The 26,716-nt window shown below is 37.5% G+C and overlaps 1 protein-coding gene across 1 annotated transcript in view; it reads left to right on the forward strand.

Moving 5' to 3' along the window:
- Positions 1-3,499: 3,499 nt before the first annotated feature.
- Positions 3,500-26,716, forward strand: part of LOC105227241 (chitin deacetylase 1) — a 148,116-nt gene continuing 124,899 nt past the window's right edge. The window contains exon 1 of the mRNA XM_029550616.2: positions 3,500-3,557. Within this exon, the coding sequence (XP_029406476.1) occupies positions 3,527-3,557 (31 nt within the window). The 5' untranslated portion in view covers positions 3,500-3,526. The remainder of the gene's footprint in view (positions 3,558-26,716) is intronic.

Consider the following 26,716-nt stretch of genomic DNA (forward strand, 5'->3'; position numbering starts at 1 on the left):
TCGACTTTTGACTACAACATACACTAAATTGTGGCTACTCTGCACTACACTGATTGTATCGGCAATAAATTTAATTTTAATTTATTTTCAAAAATTGTTTAACTGTTGTTTAGTGTAAAATCACTGTGTTGTATTTCTTAACTCGTAATGCGCTCGAACGTGTCGTTTGTTTTCACACTCGTAACGATTTTTCCGCTACATTTTCAACTGCCAGCATATAATTGAGCCGGAAAATTACGCTTCGCACCGTTAACAGAACTCATTCCGCCTTTGCGTACCGCACTACGTAAAAATCACGCGAAGACTGACTCACATTAATCGGATGAAATGAACGTTTCGCTATTTCGTTGATTCGCAAAATTGTCTGCCACACAAGCAAACACACACACACGTACATAGAAACAGCCGAGCTCACTTACATGTACCGCTATTTGTATGGGTGTGTTATTTTTATCAGCTCCAGCTGCTGGCTGCTTGTATCCACACAGAGTTGACCTCAACCAGCCGAAGTTGTCGTCGCCACGCCGAATACGTTCCACATCTCCAGCAGAGCAGGCGAATTCGCCAACGAGTGCAGCATCTCGTTTTCATAGCAACGTGCGGCATCGGCAACATGCACGTGTGCTCAGCACAATGTATTTTGCTTATTTTCGTTTGGAGCTCAACTTCGTAGGCAGCTTAATGCAATGTACTACCACCAATTGCTTCTCTTGCGCTCTCTGACGCTCTCAGCGTGCCACGCCACGTTGTGTCGGCTTTCTCGTCTTCTTCTTTGCCTGTCGCCGCTTGGCTTTCTTCTGTTACAGCCTTTGCTTCCTGTTCCTTTTCTTATTAGCAGCTTTTATTCGCGTGGCATATATCTGTATCTTGTTATTGTTTTTGTTAGGATTATTTTGGTTTGCTTCTTGGCGTTCAATTCCACACCTCGTAGGTTAGGTCAGTGCATGGAAGTGCAGCGTTGGCTTTTGTTTACCACCTACATCATATTTGTATGAATGTATGCGAATATGAATTTTTGAGATTTTGAGATATAATTACATACATACTATATATTTATAGCTATAATTCTTTCGCCAGCGAATGTTGGATATGTTCCCAGAATCCTAAGTTGTTAGTAAAAGTTTAAGCTTCGTATGTCACACACAACGTATGTTTCTAGGTTATTTAAACTGCCCTGGAGTTTCCAGAACCAAAACTTATTCGCATAATTTTCAAAACCACTTTTTCATTTAACTTTTATCTTCGAACGCTAGCTAGGTCAATGTCTTTTTCGATACTCCAATTCAATTAAGATTTTTATGTTGTTAATTCCGAAGTCATGTGACTATTCGGATGAAGTCTAAGTCAGCAGAAGCGCACAATAATCAGGTTGACGTTACAGAAACGGAGCCAGATGTTTAACCGTCCAAGGACTGTCAATCCAAATTACTTCGGGAATGTTTTCTATCCCTACATCAACAATTAAAAGAAATAGTACGTCAATATTTCCAAAGAATTAGAACACCGGTGCTCGTTCACTCTTAAATAATATAATACTCAAAGGTGGACATTGTTATGATTAACTCGGGTTAAAAATAATTTTTCTGGACCTCGTAGTACTTTTGGCTATCATCAGTGATACAGGTTCACGCGTATACTCGCATTGAATCCCGTCTCTCCGGGTTATCTTAAGAACGCAAATGGGAAGTGGTCGTTCTTGATGTTTACTTCTCGAGAAATACATCTTATGTGGGAATATCTCTGGGCTACAAGAGGATTGCGCGGTCTTTGTTGATCTTCTGGATACACGGCGCTTGACTTGTGCGATCAGTTCGTTCAAATCCTTCAGGTTACCAGGACCGGATGGCATCATGTCAACTCAGCTGCAGCAGGCTGTTAAAGTGTCCTGCAACTTACAACCGAGTTACGTTCATCCCGAAGGCTTGTAGAGGCTTCCACGTTACGGTTAAGGACTTCAGGCTTATAATCTTTAGTACTAAAAATATTGGAGAGACTGACGGACTGGTTTATAAGGCAGCGTATTCCGAGGGATTGAGGGAGTAGTTCACCAAAACTCTTGTTATGTATTACAAACCTATGTTTACATCGTCAAACCTCGTTCCGAGTAATGTCGCCCTTGTCTAATTCTCTTTAGGAAGGGTATATTCTAACATATAGCTCTCTTATAAACTAACCGATCAAAATCATATCCTTGTACGGCAAATTTTTTTATTTGACAAAATAGCTATCTTCATGAAATTTGGCATAAATTAATGTCCAAGGTGGTTAATTTAATTCGTGCCCAAACCTGGCTCTGAACATAAGCTCCCATCGCTCCCTGTTTGCATAAATAACTACGGGGTTCATAAAGGCCAACTGCTACAACATGTGGAGATAGCGGCTTGAAGCGGACACGCGCTACAACAAAATGAATACCCCATGACAGCAAAAGAAAAAAAAACCAACAAAAATATATAACAAAACAAAGGTGGTCAAGACGAGAAATACGGGATCGTCTTCCCTAGAAGTAGGATGGTCCTATACTCACCAATACTCCAAAACAACCCGACAAAACTGGAGAAAAGACAGCCTCTGCGGAAATCCGACCACCTAAGCACCATCAGCAAAACAAGGGGAAGGGAAGAGCACCCCATTTGCCACAAATAAGAACCTCAAGACTCACCGATACAAAAGAACATTACTCAAATGAGACGGGCAGAAGAGGTGAGACGGGCAGAAGAAGAGTCCCTAGAAAAGTGCAAGTGTATCGTACAAATTATGAAGATGGCGATGGATAAACAGAAGAGTTTCAGGATGGATGTTAGGAACTAGAAGAACTCTTCGACGCAGTAAAAAGTTACCGTAGATCGCAGAAAATGTAAAAATGGAGACATCTAAGAGGATGCATCAAGATCTCCGAGCCAATAACCCCAAAGCGGCACGTAACAAGCCCTGTGGAGCCTCGAGAAACAGTGCGACCATGAAACGAAAAGGACGGCCAGTGGCCAATCAAGAGCTACTATAGAAATTAGGAACCTCGACTGAAGTTGATCTTAGAAAACTTTGGAGTTGTGCTTTAGCACCCCTAGACAACTTCTTGTGAGATTATTCGTAGACATTGGTGTTTAGCAATAAAACAGTCTCGCTCCAAGCTTTAGAAGTCAATACTGAACGTGATATTCATGACAAACGACTTGTTTTAGTGGAAAAAGTACTCACAAATTGGGTTCATTGAATTCGTTGCAAAAGAAGTCGTGGAGGCCATTTTTATGAAGTTATGTTCAGAATATAAATGTATCGGTTGTACTTCATATTAAAAAAAAAAACATTTGAAAGTCATTAACATTTTCTTTAAAGAAAATTATATCTTTCTTATTGGAAAACCCTGTTTATATAAGCATAAGTAGCATAAGTAGTTACTATAAGAAATGTACTTGTAAAGCGTAATATAGCTTATTAAAAAATTTCATCCTCGTATTGAACATTTTTGCTATTTATTTCTTTTTTCGCTTTATAGATTACTTCGATTAGTGCACGCTGACGGACAATGAGATTTTGGAAGATTGACTTTGAATGCTGTAAGTTTGGAAAACTTATCTTGTCATGAATTACATAATATTTGTTCACATATTCATTGAATTTGTAAGATTGCATAAGTTCTAAAAGCTAAGGGTCTCACCAAAAAAAGTCTTGCGCTAAAAATCTTAACATTAATTACTCAGCACAATTTCCATTAACACACACAGTGTGTAGGTGAAAAGCCAAAAGTAAACAGCAACTGACTTAGGTACACCAAATTAAATATAAAATTTAACACTGATTGAGCCTACAAAATCTTAAGGGAAATATGCGCGCATGAGCTGTTGCCGCGGGCAATGTATAAACAGCGAGTCCTTGCTAATCAAGTGAGCGCCTGTGAAAATTGCGCCCACAACTAATTAACTTTGTGTGCGGTAAACTACGCGCAAACACACACACCTGTACGCCAACAACGAAAGTCAAGCAAAATCATAACAAAAATCGCAGCCAATGCAAATATATAGAGGAGCCATTAGAATAAAAGGATAAAAGGAGGTCAACTAAGTGTAGAGAGTGGCCTGAACCTCCTTTGGCGGTCTTTAATATTTCACTTAACCAACAATTGCAGGGCACCGAGCGGCAGCACTGTTATGTGTATATATTTATATATATGTATGTGTGTGCGAATGTGTATTTTGATAGTGAAAGAAAAGACCGGAGCGGCAGTGCGCCGTGCCACGCCAAGTAGGTCACAAGGATAACCATTAACTTATAATTTCTTTTGCTGAAAATTTCACTTTGCTTTACATTGGTTTCCCAATTTCCCGCGTTCAACAATTTCTGCCAACTATCCATCTAGCCATTCACTTGCTGCACGCGCTGAGCCGCTAGCACACACACACACACTTGTATATATACACATACAGTCACACCCGCGCCCGCTCATCGGCCTGCCTGTCGCCCTACAGGCCCATTCATGCATTCTTCATCAAACTAGCAAGCAGCATTACCGTTAACACAATCCGCAACGACCGCAAAAACAAATGCAAACACACACACATACCCCTAGACACACATACATACACGACGAACGAATATATTGAAGGCGCTTGCAATGAAATGCAAAGCACAAAAGTCGATATTAAAAAATTGAAATGCTGCTTTCAGTGGCAAAACAAGAAAAAAACAATAACAACAACAAGCTTCAAAAATATGAAAGCACACACACATAGAGACACTAGCCCGAAATTTCGCCGGAAAGTAAAAGCTTATACATATGTACGTTGGACAAGGTAGGGCAGGACGCTCGGGGGCGGCAGCCGAAACTAAATCGCAGCGCCGCACAATGAGGCGAGCGAGCGAGCAAATTTACTGCGCTGCAATGCATCAATCAATGAGCCAAAAACTTTTCAATGAATTATGAAATTCGAGTGCGCGTATGTGTGTGTGTGTACAAGGAACAATAAAATTAATGGCCAAAGCGAAGGAGCGAGTAAAGTGATAAGAATTAGAGCTGCATAAGCACCGCACAGCACGGCATAACACAGCAGAGCAGCGTAGTGCATACGCTGAAGCACGACGAATGGGCGTAACAAAAGAAAGGCTGCATAATAAATGCATTTGTGGAAAAGCGCAAAATGCCGTTAGACACAAGCGGCTAACTTCTTCCACCTGCTTTACTTAGAATAAATAACGCAGCGGCAAACAAAGTTCGGTCTGTTGTTTTCTTTCTTCTTCAAAGGCATAATAAGCGAGCACACGCTGCACTGAGCGCCCGAAGCGTGTGGCACAGAAAGCATGTTGGCCACAAAGGCAGCGGAGCAGCCAACTACGTACATATGTATGTATGTAGCACACAGTCAAGTGTCATGTGAACATCAAACAAGCTAACGGCCAATTTGCCTATCAATGCCTCCATTCAAGGCGGCGCATAGAAAGGAATAATATGATTTCGGCTCACAAAGCAAAGGAAGCAGGTAAGCAAAAGCCAACATTTCTATGCGCACTTAGACCGAACATTTAAGAGTCCGATTGTGTGTTTGTGAGCGCCGCATAGGTCATATGATGCGCTTGCAGATTCCACATCTTGCAGACTCAGCAGTCTGTGAGTTGAGCACGAGAGTGCGCCAACTGTGAGTTCTCTGCAATGAATGCTTTTATTTTCTGTTGTGAGTATGAGGGAAGGAGCGTCAGTTCGCAAGAGAGAATTTCCCTGTAAAATACTGGGTGGAAAAGTCAGCTGGGTCACACACTTGTCCTTTACCTTAAACTGCGTTTCTATTTTGGTCCAATCATGCTGTAAGCTCAATGATGCAAAGTATGTGTAAGACATTTTATTTGTGAAAATAAATGATATGACGGGAATAATATTCCTTTAACCAAAGTAAACTATATTAAGTACCTTTTCTCCTGAAATGCAAATACATTATTTTAAGAAGAATAATATTTCTGTCAAGCCACTTTTTAGTTACACTTAAGATCTCAAATTTATAGCCAAATGGGACATCGAAAACCTCGTATCATTTGTTTGGAGACATCCGTGGTTCTTGACAAAATCGCTTCACTAGCATTAACTTCGCCGAAGATTAAAAAAAAAAACAATGAGAAAAAACATTAGCTTCGTTTGCACCAAATCCCCTTCAGAAATACACAGGATTATTCAAATGAACTAAATTGTTTATCTGTGATTTTTATGACAGTTATATGCTATAATAATCCAATCTGAACATTTTCTTCAGATGTTAGACCATGGTGTTTGATAATAAGGCACCGAATTTCGTGAAGATACATCCTCCAGTGAGAAAGTCTTTCATGCAACCACTTTATTCACATCGTTCAGTATGGAAGTTAAATGATATAGAGGTCCAATATCGACGGTTTCGACAATTGAGCAGATTTTCGGGAAGAAAACAACGTGAGAAATCGATATCTCGAAAACTGAGGAACTAGTACGCGTATGTAGAGGCAAACCGACAGACGGACGAACCGATTTAGCTCGTAACGCTGACCTTTTAAATAAAAATTATGTAATGTCTCCGAAGTTTCCTTCTTAAATGCTACAAATTTCGTGACAAACTGTATATGTATACCCTGCTCAGTTTACACACTTAACCTTAAGTTCTATCCAAGTTTTTTTTAAATGATTTTTGCATAATGTTTTCTCACATTCTTCAAGATACCCGGACGGAGCTAGCACGACACAAAAAGCCGGGTATTGAACTGTAGTTTTCAAAGACCCTCGGGCAAGTGTGTTCCGCGTCTGCCTCGGATAAATTTTAACCGAGAGGCCAATTTTCGTCAACTTTTCGCAGCAATTGTGGCCGTATCTCAAAAACATGGCGCCGAATAAGCTCTTTTAAGATGTCAACTTTCTTTTACTTATCTGCGTAGACAAACGTTTCCACATAATCACACAAAAATAGTTCAGGGGAGTTAAAACGAGGCCACGCCTCAGTCCCATAACGCTAGATAATACGTTCACCAAAAGTTTCCTTCAAAAATTGATTGTTTCGTTTGCTGTATGGCAAGTAGAGTCATCTTGTACAACGTTCGTCCACATTATCATCGTTCAATTAAAGCACAAAGATAGTAGTGACTTTAACATAAATGTCCGGCTTCATTTTTGAAGAAATATGGACCAATGATCCCCTCTGCTTATAGAGCACACTAAACAATGACTTTTTAAGGATGAAACGAAGGAAGCCTGAGGATTACCATCACTCCAAATATGAAAATTTTGTTTATTAATGTATTAATTTAACCAAAAGTGAACTTCTTCGTCGAATAAAATTTTCTTGTTAAAATCGAGATCGGTGGCCATCTCATTTTGAGCCCATTCTCCGACCGTACGATGCACTTGATGATCATTCGGCTTTAATGTTTGCAAGAATTGGATTTTATAAGCTCGCAAATTAGGATCCTCCACATAATCTTTCATAAAGTCGATGTACTCACTCTGGTCTCCAATGATACTTTGGTCCACAGCAGCACTAATATCCTTGGTGCGGCGTCTCTAAGGACGAATATTATCCACTAGAGTAAACGAGGAGCGAAACTGACCTCCCATAGAAACTCATACAAGTAAAACAACACGTGTTACTTCTTCAAACGTTATATAATACTTCATGTCAAAATTAAGTCGACTGTTGAGTTTGTGTTCACCAAAAGAAAGAAATTCAGATTAAAAGGCTCTGAAATTGCTAAGATGCCTAAAATAAGACGAGGAAACTCAGTCAATTCGACACACATGCAATTTTCAACAAAAATAATTACCGTCTTTAAAAAATTGACAAACTTTTTTTAATTAGAGAAAACGGCTTCCAAAGTCACTGCTGCCTGTACCTGTATAGTATATATGAACTGTAAAAGTGGATATGAGTAACCAAAATAAATTTTATATCAAAGTCATTCTCTAAATATAAAGTGGTTTAATAGATTATTCGATTCACGAACCTCAACTACCAAATTTCTTATTTCAATTAGGCCCCACACCCCAAAGATTATTTTTGTCTCGGCAGATATTTTAAATGATAATAATCATTATCAGGTTATAGATTGAATAATACTCGTACAGCCTGTCAAGAAAGTATAGGGAATTCTTCATTTCCCCCTCTCATCTTCCGCTTATATGGAAGACAGGTAATTTTTTTGTCTAGGTTGGTAGAACTGTCCTTAATTATGATGCCAAAAATTAGCGCGATCTGTCAACCAGTGTGTTTACGGCAGCTGTTTATGTCAGTCGACCTCAGAAGTGTTTGTCGAATTTTAAAATTCACTCAACAAATATCATTGAAGACATCACATATAGTATTATTATTACATATAGCATTATATTATATACATATGTATGTAACTCATACACTGACCGACACGTTCGCGAAAACGTTTGCTAGAAAAACGAAAATCATGATGTGTAGTATATGGGTGTTGGGGATAGTGGGACTCGATTTTTATCTATTTTGCCATACCATGAATATGCCATATCCTAATCAAAAGTTCCCTGATATTCTTTAACCCTTTCGCCCCTACTGGGATAATATGTCCCAGCAAAATTCAAACATGTGTATAACTTTTAATTTTGATCCAATTACACATTGAAATGTACCCAATAAAGCCTTGAAGTCTTCTTTGATGATCAGTAACCGCATTCCGTTATTATTGACATCAATTTCCCGTTACCGAATATTTTGCACAGACATTTCGCGAAATTTCATCAGTCACGCGTTGTATTTCAATGTGAAACGTCTATCTGGTTCAGTTTTTATTCGTAATATTCCGCTTGCTTTACGGTTTAGGTGTGAATAAAGATAATTCCTTCGAAATTGGAAACAAATTGGATTGAAAAAGGTAAGTTTTTTATATTTGTAATTACATTGGGACATATAATCCCAATAATGCATTTGTTTGGGATAATAATATCCCAATATTTGTTTATACCATTAGATGTCTACAAGGAAAAAATTGGGTGAGAACGAAATTGCTGATTATTTTTTGCAAGAGGATAGCGACGATATGGACGATGATTTTAGTGCCTCTGAGTCTAGCTATGAACCATCGGATGACGATGACGAAGATGCGGAAGCTCCTGTAGCAAACGCTAAATATGTAAGCAAATCAGGTGATGAGTCTTCTTCTGATTCGGAGTTGGATGACGATGACGGTCAAGTTTTAGGCGATCATCTTAATTCTTTAGAGAACAGTGAGGATCAGCCATTAGGCAATAAACGTAGCTGGACAAAGTTTGACGCCGGCGTCATTTTCGAACCGAAGTATATAATGCCCGTAGAAAAACCGGCTGAAGTTCTTATTGACTTTCCTCATGGTGCTTCCGAGCTCGACGTTTTTCGGAAACTCTTTCCAAAAAGTTTATACATACGTATTGCAAACCAAAGGATTCGAATACTAAACAGAGAAAAATCTGCAAAGCGTGCTCTTACCGACGAGTACGAAATTATGCTTTTTTTAGGAGTCACTTTGGTAATGCACTACAACCACTTACCATCAATTGCTGATTATTGGAGTAAAAATGAATCTATGGGAAACTATATGATAAAAAAGAGTATTTCTCGCTATCGTTTCACTTTACTGATGGCCAAGATGTATTTTAATGATTTTAATAAGCCCGATAATGCAGCTAAGGATTATTATATATCGGAAGTTGTATCATGCATAAAAAAAACATTCCCAGCAGCGCGAAGTGAAAGTAGTGCGCAATCCATAGACGAGTGTATGGCAAAATTCAAGGATCGCTCAAGTTTGAAACAGTATATGCCTTTGAAGCCAATAAAGAGAGGGATAAAATTATGGCTGCGCTGTGATGCCAAAACAGGCTACACTTATGACTTGAATGTATATACTGGAAAAGTCACATCTTCTAATATGAATGGAACTCTGGGAGAACGGATTGTAGAAAACTTGACAGCAGGCATTCGTGAGCAAAATGTTGTTTTAGCGTTTGATAGGTTTTTCACCTCAATGAATTTACTAAAGACTATACCATTCCCTGCGATTGGTACATATATACGAACGCGTAAAGAGACTCCTGTATTTAGTGGACGTCTACAACGATCAGAAAGTCAATTCCAAATAAATTGCTATGGCTATAATGGCTGCTCGATGGATGGATTCGAAAGAAGTCCTGCTTGCTTCTAACTGTCATATGCCTACTATAACTAAAGTTAGCCGAAAACAAAAAGATGGTTCTAAATTAGAAGTTGATTGTCCACTAGCTATTGCAGACTACAATACAGATCAGAAGGCTGCAATATACGACATGAATCGTTAGTCGCAAAAATGGTGGAAAAAGGTATTTTACAAGATTTTTATGCTAGGTGTGGTTAACGCTTGGATTATATTTACACAACGTCAACGCCGTAAAATTTCGCTCATTCAATTTATTGTGCCATTAACCGAGTCAATGATAGCTGAAGGAATAAAGCACAAAAAGCTCACAACACGTCAATGTGGGGGAAGACCAGCAAAGCGATCACGAACTGAACGTCTAAATGTTGGCGATCATCTTCCTATTGAACAGCCTTCTCGTCGCCGATGCGTTCATTGCACTTCACAAAATAAGGAGACCAGAACCAAATACGTCTGTTCTGGATGCAACAACGCTTTATGTTTTAAATGCTTTGCTTCTTTTCACAAGTGACTTAAATTTATAAAAGGAAAAATGAATAAACAGTGAAATCCATTATTTTTTATTAAAAGTTGATATTTCATTTTTTGTTCCTTTTGGTATTATTGGGACTTATGCGTCCCACCTATAAACGTTATTGGGATTATATATCCCAGGATAACCGTAAGGATATCCGATTTTTCAGGTTTGCTGTCGTAATGATGAAAAACCCGCCTGATTTCGAAAAAAAACTCAGGGGTGAAAGGGTTAAGGTACTTACCAGAAACGATCAGGTTTGTACAATAGAAAAGGAATTGTATTCTATGAGGACAATGTTAAGCCGACCAGATGAATAGTGGCTTGCCAAAAGCTCTGGGTTTGGGAGGTGCTTAGGCATCCACCTTATATTTCGAACCTGACTCCAAGTGATTGCTACCAATTCCTTTCACCAGAAGAAAGGCTTGTAAGAACTAAGTCCACTAAATTTTTGCCAACAAGGCCGAGAGCTTTCTTGAAAATAGTTTTATGACATTACTTTCAATATGACAACAAATTATCGAACGAATCGGTGCATATTTGACTTAAATCGACTATTTGAAATAAATTCTTCAACTTAGCGCAATTGATTTATTTTCACGCAAGTTGATAATAAATGTAATTCTTAGAGAAAAAGAGAGAGTAGAGACTCTAGTAGTACCCATCTTGCTATCAGTGGCCATGGCAAATATACTCTTCTGCCATTTCACACAATTACAACAGCAATAAATACATAGAATAGTTATTGAAAAATACTTTATGCCTTCAACTTACATAACGTTCTCCTTAACTCGTCCTTCCGTGGAATATTATTGAATCTTCCACCTTATAAATGAAATATCAAGTATTTGAACATCTTATTTAACTGCTTTTATACAACTGGCTATCTTTCTCGCAAATACTTTCCAATATTTGCCTTCAAATGTAACTAAAAACGGCACGGAGCATGCAAAATATTACAAAAACAACACTAGGTTTGGCTTGTAAAATACACTTGCCGCACAAGTAGAGCCAACAAAAAGTGAGTGATCAAAGCAAACTAACGCTGCGGCAGCTATGAAAACAATGAACGGCTTGCTATTGAAATTTCTCAGCCAAAAATTACGCGCTTTCCCACTACAAATATATATACTTATATATAAGTGTGGGTGTGTGTGTGCAACACTCGCTGTTGCCGAAATGACTTCGCGTAATGAAAAAACTTCCCACATTGCCGCGCGTCTGTGCCGTCGTCTTGCCACAGCGCCCACCATTTGTTTGCGCACAAAGTTAAATATTGAAGCAGAGACAGCTGAGGCTGCAGCGGCCGTCTGTCCGCCTTGGTTGGCAGGTGGAAAATAGAATTACCTTGCAGCTCGCGCAGCCGTTGGATATTTGGACGTTTGACTACTGTCAAGACTGTGTGACTGACGGCGCAAACTTTGTTTTCATTTCAGCTTAAGGAGAATAACAAAATTTATGCTTGTGTTTATTTATGGTGCGAATTGCTTTTAAAGCCAACTCAATGCAATTTAATGTATGAAAATGTCTGCGCAACGAATAAATAACATAAAAGTATTCAATTGATGAGATTTACGCGATAAAAAGAGCGATTGAAATTGATTCAATTCACCAGCAAAGACAGCAGATTGAATTTGTGTGTTGGTGTGTTTGTGTTTCCAACACCTTTTGCTACAACTTCGCACTTGGCGCTTGGCGCGCGTGCTACATGGCGTATGAGTGACGTGGAATTGTAAATAAGTTTTATTCAATGCATTTTATAGCGCAAATAAACCATGCGAAATGCCATTGTGTGACACATATGCGCGCACACACACATGCCCGTACTTAAAAACACATATACAGCCACAAATACACACATACATGTAAGCCTGTATTATGGCAAAGCTTTATAATGTGCCAACACACACAAGCAGCGCTTGTGAAAGCGCACATAAAAAGGAGTAGACGCCAAGATTGATCACCTTCGACAAGCGCCCCGCTTCGTGCAGCAGTATTGGCATGTCAGCGCTACAACTTGAAACCGAAATGAAAGACGGCAATCGTGTGCTGCTGATCCACATACTTGCCGGTTCTACACATGTCTGTTTGGCTGCCTGTTCGTTTGGTTGTTAGTCCAGTCAGCAGCAGGCAGGCTGCTCATTGAAATATTATGCAGGCAGAAATTGAATTCAGTGCTGCCAAATGCGTCAATTGCCAATTCATTTGTTAAAGTGCCAGTTTTGCGCATTCGTTTGGTGGCAGACGCTGACACTTTTTAAATGAAGCCGAGCAAACGAAATAATTAGCATAAAAAGGCGAGTAAAGTTCATTTGTGAGAGATATAAATGAAAGTCAGGAGATCTAACCTCGAAAACGTCACGGTATTAAACCGTCTAAATAAAAGAAACGATTGTATGCTTATCTCAGTGAATCTTGTAACATGTTTCTTCAGACTATAAAAGTTTTGTGCACCTAACGGTTGTTACATATACAAATAATCAAGATGAGATGAGATGATGATATTGAGAAAATGGGCGTTGTACTGATCACTTTCGAGTGAAACTCCATATCTCAGAACCTGCTCAACCGATGTCAATTAAACTGTCATATCCTATCCTATCCACTACACGACTATGTCCTTCAAACACCGTGGTAGCAATACGACGGTTTGGGGCTGTTTCTAATATAGTGGCGCGGGACCTATATTTTGGATATAAGAAAACACAGACCGCCATATACACGTTAAAATTTTAAATAAGATCATACTCCCACATGCTGAATGAAATTCGCCTTGCATTTTGGCAATTCCAACAAGAGAACGTCCCAAAACATTCTTCGGATCTTGCGAAAAAAAATAGTTTTCGGAAGATGGTGTTAGCATTATGGCTTGGCAGAGCAATCATCAGATCTGAATCCAATAAAAGATTTATGGAAAATTGTTAAGGAAAATTTTGCACCCGCTAAACCGAAAAATAATGCAGAACTCCGAGAAAAGGTACAAAGGTCTGGTATTAGGTCCCACAGAACACTTTCAGTAGCCTAATAAGGTCGATGCCTAGAAGATGTGCATCTGCGTTAAACGATAAAGGGTGCACTATAAAACAATTTTTTCTATTAGTTCCCTTAAAAAATATTTTTTATAGCTGATATTTTGATTATATTTTTTTGTTCTTACTATTGTTGAAACATATATTTTAAATTGTTTTCGTAATATTTCTGAATTGGATTTTTCGAATATTTTTACTCCTACCAAAAACACTTGATATGAATTATTTAATAAAAATTATGAGTAAATGTTAGAATATCATCCCCCGATTTCGGGGATAAAATGGATATGTACAGATAGAGGAGATCCTGTTTCTGTGGATGACCTCCTGTATCCGTACATACCTACCCATTTTAACCCCGATTGGGGGATGCTAGTCTAAACCCCATCCAAAATTATAATTTAGTAGAATTTAAATCAAATGCATATTTTTTTAGAACGGAAAATTAGTACCATGGATGATTATATGATATTTAGTTGTCCGTAACTATATATTTATTTTTAACTTTTAAGCTTGAACAGCTTTAAAAGTAAGTGTTTAAGTTTAATTAAAGTATACTTATTTTACTTTCAAGTTCAACTTTTCCTAAATCTTTTAAGTCAGTGATTAATTTATTTTATGACACTTTGCAAATAATTTATCTTAAGAAAAATTTCAAATTTATTTTAAGTTAACTTTTAAATTTTTTTCAAATTTTTTCAGTAATTTCGAAATTAAAAATGAAACTATTGAAAATATGCAAATAATGAATTCTTAAAATATATTTAATTTACTTAAAAAATATAAAGTAATTTGTATACGAACACCCTGTACTTACCTTTAAGTTTAAGAGCAAAAAATGTATTGCCCTCCGGTGCTGATATTATTTGTTGGTTTATTCGAACGACGTTGTTGGTTAATTAGAAAACGACGATCGACGAACAGCGAAAGAACGAACGTTTGACTTCATATTTGGCGAAATATATTTAAAAAGAAATTAATTCACTAATCCACTACAACACTACAGCACTATTTATGAATGATATACAATATGCGATTTCCACACACTTCGCTATTAACAGCATTAACAAACATAAACATATCATAGAAACCAAAATCGCCTTTGCACAATATTTTATTTCACTTTACACACATTTTTTGCTTTTTTGCTAGAACACTAACAACTTTATTTCACTTTACACAGATTTCTTGTTTTCACTAGACTTACCACTTTTCACTTAATTTAATTTGTACAACGCTCACTCAAGCTTTGAAATTAAACAAAATAATTTAAAAAACACTTTTACTAGAAACTTCTAACGCGTTTATTACTATTTTTCACGCAACACGAACCGACGCGCAATTTAACCATTGACCGATCGCGATTGAAAAATCCCATTGACTGACTCTGAGCAAATATTGTATGTAGTGAGTGTGTAGATTTCCCCACGAAACGAGGTAATGCTGTTGTGTTTGTCGTATGTGGTGGAGTCTGAATGTGGAGAAGGCGTCCGTTGTTTTTGTCTACCTTCCTTTGCATTTGCATATCGCAGCTTAGCGAAGGGGTAATGCACTCGCTACATGCCTACTACATTAAGGTAAGTGTTGCTTGTCCTTGAATTGAATTTTTTGTGAATTAGCAGCAATTTGGCGATAGAGGTGCCGAATGAAAGAACTCGCATGCGATTTTTTATATACTCTAATGATATTTTAAAATGCTTATTGAATGTAAAATGTAATAACAGAATTACGTGCTTTGAAAAAAGACTATATTAAAGAAGATTGATTCAACGAACATTTGGTTTTTAAAGTACTTTTACAAAGAAAGGAAAAAATATTTTAATGTTCACTTTCTATTTTTGTAAGTATTTTATCGACAACTTATTTTTTACTTCGTTTGTATAAAATAAAAGATAATAAAACAATTGTATTTCATAAATAACTACAACGATCAGAAGAAGAAGTGTTTGTTGCGCACTAAGTCATATTAACTGCATCGAAAACTAAAATATAGAGCAAAAATTGCAGTAATCATATACTAGTAGACCAAAGTAGATCATTTTTGAAAATCAACTTCAAACTAAAAAGTAAAGTATATAAAATGACATAAACTGGCTCAAAAATATTTATATTATTGCAGACCAGAAGCGAATAGTTCGATTCGGCAGTACTAGACCACTCCCTGCACTGCATGTTTAAAGACAGATAATAAATATGTACATATAACATTCTTCATATTTTTTTTAATGTAACCAAATTATTCTAATAACAGAATATGTTAATAACACAGTTTGGTTTACGTTCGCTGGAAATTCGCAACTGCTGTGTCGTAACTTCTGAGTTTTTAAGAATTCTATAATACGAGGTTTGCTTATTGTTCGCCTATTTCTATGCTATCTGTCATATTTTCCTATTGAAATTTTGTATCAATTTTTTAAACCCAACGTGATCGCAATCATGTCCCAACGTGCAATTACCGACACACGACTGTCAAACAGAGAATGCTAACGAACATGAATGAAATTGTATTAACATTCGGTCATTCTGTTGCACTTCTTTTCTGCAGTTCTGCTGCACTGCTTCGTGATAACGAAACAACAACTTCGTTTGTACTTCGCTACTGCAAATATGTAGCATTCCTACACCGTTTTGCATGATGTAACGAAATTACAGAGAATCACTCGGTGGGCTTGCAATAACATAAAAGGAAGAAATTACATACATTGCTCTGTGGTTTGAGCGGGATTATAACAGCAATTTCAAATAGTTTATTAACATCAATGCTAAAAAGAGTGACTGCTTTGTTTTCATACTCTTGCAACATGTTGCCATGGTCAAAACGAATTGTTATCTTAAATATTACTAAATAAAGATTCAATTATATAAAGTTCCACTAACATTTTCAGCATTAGCCATTTATCGATTTCATAGTTCCATAAAAAATCAATTAAAATGTACATATGTTAAGGCGTCTAGAAGTACATGCAATAAACACATCCACTCTCTTTTCACTTACATTCTGCCAGACAACAAAAATTCCTCAACGATATCACATATTTAATGCCACTTTAGCATTTCTTCAGAGGCAAACGGAAATTTTGTCATTTGCAATAAATCAAAAGTGTCTTCGACTACTAATCATCGTTCATCAATCAAATCTATCAATGAGCTGCAATCATGCCCAAACGACTTAAAGGCTCTCTTCTGCCACTCACACTTTTTCTTTGTAGGCCTTTCAACCAACGAGTCTGTTATGTTTCGTTATTTATATGTACAAATACTTGCGCCTTCCTCTGCTTTTCCTGCAAGCTTGTGCTTTTCAATATTTTTCTACACCTACTATTATCTATGTTCGTCCTTAAGCCGCCCTGTCAATTTGTACTTCAGCCGATTTGTCCTTCAGTCTGTTGATGTTTTGATTGCCACTAGTATTGACTCTGTTATGAATTGTTCATTTGACAGCTACATACAAAGGCTAGTGACGCAGAGATAAAGAGAGTGAGCGAACGTCCAACCATCAACAGTATTTAGATGTGCGAGTATTAAAAGGGAAATCGGTTTTTACACAATGTAACTGTCAGTTCATCTTTCTAACTACTCAGAAGCAACATTTTCTATTTCTTTAAACGAAATCTATCAAAAATAACAAACATTTATATGGATTGATATTTCTAAGCCAAACAGGAAATCAATTGTTGTAACCACGAATGAAGGTGAACTACATTTGAGGCCTTTCTTTTTCAAATGAAATTGCATCGTCATTTTGGCGTGAGTAAAACCAACTTCGTACCAAAATAGCTAAAGGGTTATATACATGGAAATGATCAATATGCCAGGTTGATACCAAAGAATAAATTGATTTCTGTATGTTTGAGGGGCTGTCTATCAATGGGGCAAGTAAGTAAGTGAGTGTGCTATGGACGGAATCGGACCATTTTCATGAGGTTACTACTAAACTTGTTTTGGTGAGTGAGTTTTGAAAACTGCTACCACATAGAATACTGCATGTTTTTCTTTCGTTTTGTATTGGTCCAAGATCGACAAGGATCCACTACTAGATATTATCTTACCTACCGGAATGTGACCCTTACCACTCTTCCTGAAGACATCGACAGTGTCTGTGGATTGCGGAAGCATATCTATACAAACCAGTTATAAAGGAGTAAAGATCCACAATGTGAATGGTCTATCGAAAAAGTGCCGTATTTAATTGCTGGAACAAGTGCAATTGGAATGTTTGTTGAGGATTACAGAGGCACTGAAAACTACGTCAACAACGGTTCTGGAAATTATCCTCGATATCCGGCAAGTACATATTCAACTGAAGAATGAGGCAATGCTTGCGGCCAGCTGGCTTATGATTACAACCAGCCTCGGCGTCTCTATGGGTACGGTATCATACTCGACCTCGTTAATGAACTCGAGACCAAGAAAATAAGATCCATGAGGAATTAAACATAACGTTTTCATTCCCCAGTAGAGAAAAGTGGACTAAAGGCACTGAGATTGACAGTTCCAACGGCGAAACCTACGTACTCACCGACGGAAGAAAGGGTGGAATAAGAACAAGAGCGGCCTTTTTCTGTAGTAATTCATACGCAAAAAGTAGTTTAAAGATAAATGATAACATTTTAGATTTTCGAGCCGAAATATTGGGCATAACAGAAGGTACCAAGTAAGCTTCTACTCTAACCAGATAGTCCATAAACCTTCTCGTAAGCAGCCAAGCGGCAATTAAAGCTACCCGTAGCGTTTATGAGCGAGCAAATGATAAATAAACTCGGAGTAGGTAACTCGGTTAATACCATCTTGATACCCAGTCATATAGGAGTAGAAGAAAATGAAAAGTCAGATTTGTTTGTCCACTCGAAGGCACATGGGATCCAAATTCTCCTAAGTTGCCCCAGACCATTGAGCTCTTTCCAGGGTTGTTTGGAGCAATGGACCCAAAAAACCCTCTTGGAACACTAACAACATAAGGAATACCACAAAGTTACTTCCGTATAGTATTAATGGCGGACAGACCAAGAAACGTCTATCTCTGGCAAAAAGGGAACTTAATTAACAACCCCAAAGATCCGATCAACAGAAAATTGAAAAAGTATGCGGAGGATTATGTGAAGATGGAACATTATCTATGCGAATACTCAGCTTTCAGCTGGATGAGACGAGATATTCCAAAGCTCCAATTGCTCCAACTTAAGAACAATGGGAAGTTGGGTTTTTTTTTATCAAATCCATTCAGTTCAATAGCTCCAGTGATGACCTTGATGGAAACGGCTTAATTTGGGCTTAGTCGTAATCTAAGTCCGATCTAAAGATGACGCCCCCACTTTTCAACCAACCAATAAATTCAGATTCATATTTTCACAATGCAAGGGCAAACTCGGAAGACTAAGAATAATTCAAGACAGCAAGAGGAAACAATATTGAAAATTGAAAAATTTGGCTATTTCGAGGTTATGGTGAAGATGCTTTTTTTTCTAAGTTATCTGTACTTTTTGATGGTGCACTTGTAAGCTTTTTCACATCAGAAAATTATTATGTTGTAATTAAAAAACAGTCGAAGCTGCAGTAGTTCTAAAAATCAACTCTTCAAACACTCTATCCTTTGTAGATTTCATGCAACTTGTTAGCGAGCGAAGAGTCAATTTATTCCTACTTAATCACAGCAAATGTCACTTCAGTTTCATTGCTACTTAACAAATTATAGTCCGGTCAGCCATCATTCACCGCAACTGGTTGACACTCGCGATAATTAGCACATAAAAGTCAAGTGCACCGGAGAGCTGCCCACCGATAACAGTCACTGTCTCTCTATATGAAGTAATTTTTCCATTGCACGTGAACCAATTCAGCTGCTACTTTTGTGAAAAAAGCCCTCCAACAATGCCTCACCCCACAAACGACAATTGGACAATGAGTAGCAGCCACTCAGCGCCAGTGAAACGCACTCATTTGGTCGTATGAGCTCGACGCAGCGTTGCAATTGACCACGCGTGATCACGGCCGCTCAGTGGCATTGGTGTTGGTGGGCCTGATCTGGACCGAAACTCGATTGCAGCAAAGCGCATTGGGGAAACCGCAAATTTCCCAACGGCGCAGGTTTATTAAAGGCACACACACATACGCATACACGGTAGAGGTTCACTCACGTGTTCCAGTGAACAGTGTTTGCGCACATGCAGCAGCAACAGTGACACATAATTCATTGGATTCGTGAAAATTTTCGCTTTATCTCTCTTATTATATATCACGTGACTGTAAGTGTATGCGTGTGTCGTTAAATAGCAACGTGTACTTTCAATTTAGACGCGCTGCAGCAATTGATTTGTGTTTGCTGGCCGCCATGTCGTATGATGAACATGGCTGGCCATGGCTAGCAAGTGAACTGTTCACCGGCGCGCTGACACTGAGCGATGCATTGCATTTGAATGCCGACGTAAGCAGCTAAATCATCATATAAATGATGCCGGCGGTGGCTCAGCAAGCGTTGCCAAGCAGTACTCATCCGCTTATGGCCTCACATTGCCTTATATGCATGCGTATATGTGTGCGTGTGTGTGCGCACGCTCTGGCCACTCATTGCTGTCTAAAAAGTGATGGAAATATTTCACGTGAACGCAGCTCACTTTTCATCACTCACCAACAACCGCTTTGGTGTTTGACGTTGTGTTCTTGCTGGTGCTGATAATGATGAAGCTGCTGACGTTGATGCTTGTATTTTGAATGAAACGCAGCATTGCTGTCAGCGTGCTTTTGATGGCTTCGATTCCTTGTGAAAATCATATGAAATTTGAACGTTTTCATGGAAATGCGATTTCACTTTGCAGTGTAAAGCCCAATGTAGACCGTTTTTGCAACTATACGGTTGCGTAATTATTCAAACTACGGCTTGTCATGTGCCACTCAATGCAACTCTGTGGGCAAACAAGCTCATACGCAGATCTAGCGTTTATTACCATGAATTTAATAGCGGCTTCGAGTGGCCACTAGACCCACAATTTTTATACGCTTGTCTTACTGAAGTACATAATATGCATTTGGCGATTTTCATGACGAATGAAATTATTAAAAAAAAGAAATTCCATCAAAGCAAGTGGTTTTAATTCGAACAAATCATACAAAGAGGGTAGATAACGCGTCGATGACTAACCACATCCAATATGATGCTTGAAAATCGACAATTAACAGTCAGAGATCCTACTGACTCATTGGAATATCGGTAGGATCAGTGAAAACCATTTTGAAAGATTATTTATTAAATTTTTTCGACGGCGTCGCGTTAACTTCCGACTACCAAAATGTCATGTAACGTTTTATAACTGGCGATGAGTCTTGAATCTATGCTTACGACCCGGAAAAAGACGATCAGTCGACCGCATGTCATGGCAAAGGTGAGTCGCAGTGGAAAAGAATCACGTCAAAGCATATCGAAAATCAAGGTTATGGTAACAGTTTTTTCGACTATCGAGGTTTGCTCCAGTCTAAATTCCTTCCGACTGGCCAAACTGTCAACAAGGAATACTTTATGAGTGTTATGCGTCATTTTCCAGAAGCTATTTGTAAAAAGAGGTCGGAATTATGGGCCGACAACTCTTAAAATTTTCAACCAATATTGTGTCGCAACCACCGTATTCGCCTGATTTAGCTCCGTAAGACTTTTGACTATTCAGAAAAAACGTTGGCACAAGTGTATTGGGGCCAAGGGGAGCTTCTTTGAGGCGAACGACTTAGATTTTTAAGAATAAATTAAGAATTTTAAAATTATTATATAAGTCTTGCTATTGTTTGATCATAGTAGTATGGTTCAATATCAAGCCATTAGGAAATGACTGATGTCCGGCTAATGCAGTATGAAGTTTAGGTTCTGTAATGTTATATAACGCGTAGACGAATTACGATCTAAGTCTAACTCTAAATTAAAATTAGACTCAAGTCTAGACCATTAAAAATTAATTACTAACCTATATAAGGTTATATTGCCGTAATAATAACTTTATGAGATACCACAGACCATCAGATGATGACTCTAATGAATCTCCAGATCTAATCTTGAATTTGAATTTGAAGGCATGCCACACCTTAATAGTGAAATATCAATGAATTCAAACACACCAAACAACTGCAGCAATCGGCATCCTGCAACATTTTTAGCTTGGCTGTGTTAAAAAATTTGTTGAGGCGGCAAATATCAATTCTTATTATTAAAGTGAATTCACCGAATATATAACTGCCAAAATTTTTTAATGTTAGTCTTGAAGAAACTACAGAATGGAGGAGATAACGGCTAGAATTTTTCGAATATACGGCTATTGGACAAGTAAGAACTCATACAACGGCAGAGAAATGAAATTTGTTAAGAGCAAGTAGTACAGTGGGTCTTCTGCGTTCTGCTCAAGGTCCGAAGAATCTCGTAATCTAAGGTGCTAAGGAGCTTATTGTTACGCAAGTCACCAATGAAATTTGTAAAGTTTACGGAGACGATGCTGTATCAGTACGTGTAGCACAATAATGGTTCACTCGCTTCCGTTCTGGAAATTTCGAAATGAAAAATGCACCTCGCTCTTGTCGACCTATCGTTGAAAAAGTCCATGAAATTATGGAAAAGATTGACCATAACCGTCACATACGCAGGTTTGACTTCGCTTAGGAACTTAACATTCATCATCAAACGGTTTTTAATCATTTAGAAAAGGCGGGCTACAAAAGGAAGCTCGATGTTTGGGTACCACATGAATTATCTGTGAAAAATGTAATGGACCGAATTAACATCTGCGATTCTTTGCTGAAATGAAATGAAATCGAACCATTTCTGAAGCGAATGGTAACAAGAGATGAAAAGTGGATCAAATACGACAATAAAGTACGAAAAAAATCATGGTCCAAGCATGGTGAAGCTCAACAAATGGTCGCAAAGCCAGGATTGACACCTCGAAAGATTAAATTAAGAATTTTAATGCTGAGTGTTTGGTGGGATTAGAAAAGAATCATTCACTATGAGCTGCTCCAGCCTGGTCGAACGATTGATTCTACATTTCACTGTCAACAACTGATGATATTGAAGCAATCAAACGAAAAGAAAACCAGAACTGATCAACAGAAAGGGCTTCGTCTTTCATCAAGACAACGCTATACCACGCAGATGTTTGATGACTCGGCAAATACTGGGCGAGCTTGGCTGGGAAGTTTTAATGCATTCACCATATAGTCCTGACCTTGCACCATTGGAATACCATTTGTTTCGGTCAATGCAGAACTCTCTTAATGGAGCAAAGTTGGCCTGTGAAAATTACCTGTTCGCCGAGAAACCAGAAAAGTTTTACAATGGCAAAAAGTGGTCGACCAAAATGGAACATATTTGGCTCATTATGAACCCCAATATATATATCCATAATGACCAGCATCGATTTAGCAAAGTCTATGTGCCTTTATATATCCCAACGTTTCTCAGTTTTTGGGATATTGAGGTTGAACAAACAGTTGCTTATGTGTCGGAACGGCCGATATAGGACCACCATAGGGTATAGCTGCCATACAAACTGAACAATTCACTCAAGATCTTGTATGGAAAAGTTCTTTATTTGACAATATATCTTCAAAAAATTTAGCATGGCTTATTCTTCAAGGCAACAATACAATTTACAAATATGATCGGACTATCACAGCAAATAGCAAAACATTTTCATTCAAACTGACCGATCAAAACAACAACAAAGATCTTTTTATATCCTTTTTTGCTTAAAAAAACGCAACTGTCAAGGGTATTAAAGCTCAAGGTTAACGTTTTTACTTGTTTTCATACCAGTTCGAACGATTCGCCGCTCTATAAGCGTTTTAAACTCAAAACAGTCAAAACTAGCTTTTCTTTTTAAAGCTAAAATAATTATTGTTGTGTCTTTCACTAAGTAATTTCGTTTGATGGCAATAGTGTATCTCACTGAATTTTTTCTCAGCCAATTAAGCACTTAACCGCTGTACCGTTATATAATTTTTAGCAGTAATAGTAATGTTTTCTTGTAAAATATTTTCTTAAATTTTTTGGCATAGTTTTTGTTTGCTGCCCTATCGAAGGTGGAATATCGAAAACTCCATTTTCGGCATATTTTACTGTTTTATTGTAAAAAACAATAACTAAACGAAGGCAAACATCGTATTACATAATTCGTAACAAACACTCAGAAGTTATGATACAGCAGGTGCAAATTTCAAACGAGCGTAAACGAAACTATATTGTTAAGTGCTCATAAAACATTTCGTTTTTTTTTTATCTAACATATTCAGTTATTAGGATTAGGTTACATTAAAAAATATGAAGAATCGTATATACATATGTATGTACATATGTATATTGTGTGCCTTTAAACATGACATATAGCGAGTGGGCTAATACTCATTTCGAACTATACGCTTCGGGTCTACGGTAATAAAGGGTGATTTTTTAAGAGCTTGATAACTTTTTTTTAAAAAAAAACGCATAAAATTTGCAAAATCTCATCGGTTCTTTATTTGAAACGTTAGATTGGTTCATGACATTTACTTTTTGAAGATAATTTCATTTAAATGTTGACCGCGGCTGCGTCTTAGGTGGTCCATTCGGAAAGTCCAATTTTGGGCAACTTTTTCGAGCATTTCGGCCGGAATAGCCCGAATTTCTTCGGAAATGTTGTCTTCCAAAGCTGGAATAGTTGCTGGCTTATTTCTGTAGACTTTAGACTTGACGTAGCCCCACAAAAAATAGTCTAAAGGCGTTAAATCGCATGATCTTGGTGGCCAACTTACGGGTCCATTTCTTGAGATGAATTGTTGTCCGAAGTTTTCCCTCAAAATGGCCATAGAATCGCGAGCTGTGTGGCATGTAGCGCCATCTTGTTGAAACCACATGTCAACCAAGTTCAGTTCTTCCATTTTTGGCAACAAAAAGTTTGTTAGCATCGAACGATAGCGATCGCCATTCACCGTAACGTTGCGTCCAACAGCATCTTTGAAAAAATACGGTCCAATGATTCCACCAGCGTACAAACCACACCAAACAGTGCATTTTTCGGGATGCATGGGCAGTTCTTGAACGGCTTCTGGTTGCTCTTCACCCCAAATGCGGCAATTTTGCTTATTTACGTAGCCATTCAACCAGAAATGAGCCTCATCGCTGAACAAAATTTGTCGCGAAACACATTTCGAACCGAACACTGATTTTGGTAATAAAATTCAATGATTTGCAAGCGTTGCTCGTTAGTAAGTCTATTCATGATGAAATGTCAAAGCATACTGAGCATCTTTCTCTTTGACACCATGTCTGAAATCCCACGTGATCTGTCAAATACTAATGCATGAAAATCCTAACCTCAAAAAAATCACCCTTTACAAATATTTTTGGTTCAGTATTTCTGCCAGTTTACATAAATAATTATTTTTTACTTTTTATGTGGAAGTTGATCTTTTTATTCTCAAAAATTATCTACCTTGGTCTACTAGCAGTATATGATTTCTGCGATTTTTGTTTCATATCTTAGTTTTCGGTGCAGATAATAAGATTTGATGCTCAACAAACACTTTTACTATTTTTTAGTTTATACAAAAGAAGTAAGAAATAAGTTATCAATAAAATACTTACAAAAGTAGAAAGTGAAAATTAAGTCAAGTACCTTTATTATATTAAATATCACATCTTATACATATGCAACAAGCATTTTAAAATATTTTCAGAGTATATAAAAAATCGCATGCGAGTTCTCTCATTTTGCTCCTCTATCGCCGAATTGCTTCTACAAACAAACAACTTTTTAAGGACAAGCAACAACTACCGTAATGTCGTAGGCATGTTGCGAGTGCATTACCCCTTCGCTATGCTGCGATATGCAAATGCAAAGGAAGGTGGGCAAAAACAACGAACACGTTCTCCACATTCAAACTCCACCACATACAACAAACACAACAGCATTACTTTTTACACATTTGCTCAGTCAGTCAATTTTGTTTTCTATGATAATGTCTATGTTTTTGTTAATGGTGTTAATAGCGAAGCGAGTGGAAATCGCATATTGTATATACATATTTCATTCATAAGTAGTGATGTAGTGAATTCATTTCTTCTTAAATATATTTCGTCAAATATGAAGTCAAGCATTTGTTCTTTCGATGTTCGTCTATCGTCGTTTTCTAATTAACCAACAACGTCGTTCGTTCAAATAAACCAACAAATAATATCAGCACCGGAGAGCAATACATTTTTTGCTCTTAAACTTAAAGGTAAGTACAGGGTGTTCGTATACAAATTACTTTATATTTTTTTAAGAAAATGAAATGTATTTTAAGAGTTCATTGTTTGCATATTTTCAATAGTTTCATTTTTAATTTCAAAATTGCTGAAAACATTAAAATAAAATTTAAAAGTTTACTTAAAATAAATTTGAAATAAATTACTTGTGTCATAAATTAATTGTTCACTGACTTGAAAAATTTGGAAAGAGTTTTATTTATTTATGCTTTAAAGGGTTATATCCACAACCAAATGTTGTGTGCTCTTGCAACTTGCAAAAATCTAAGCCACGGAAATACTTTAAGGTGCAAAAGGTCAACCAGAGTATCGAAATCTAAGAAATTTTATATATACATATGTACATGCATACATTATAAGTAACTCATAACCAATCATATTAACACGTTGACGGACACTTGCGTCTATAGCCGTCAAAGCGAAGTTCACTATGAGGCATGACGGCGACAGCCGTCTAAAACGAAACGGTCGTTTACAGACACTGCGGCGATCGCAGCACAAATGTGCATTTACCGGCGTACAAGTAGAAGCCTATTGTCGTGTTTTGGAAACAATTGGAAACAACCTAATTAAAGGTGCTGAATTATTCAAAATTAAGTTTATTTAAGCAGAAATAGTAAAACTATACTTTAAATATTCCAAAAATTACAAAAACACATAGTGTCAATTTTCGAACTTTACTTGTTCCTACTGTCCGTCAATGTGTTAAGTAAAGTCAGCCGAATGTTCAAGAACCCTGATATTTGTTATACAGGGGCTAGGTCAAGTTTTCGCTCA

This window comes from Bactrocera dorsalis, chromosome 4 (genome assembly GCF_023373825.1).
Source record: "Bactrocera dorsalis isolate Fly_Bdor chromosome 4, ASM2337382v1, whole genome shotgun sequence".
Taxonomy (NCBI): domain Eukaryota; kingdom Metazoa; phylum Arthropoda; class Insecta; order Diptera; family Tephritidae; genus Bactrocera; species Bactrocera dorsalis.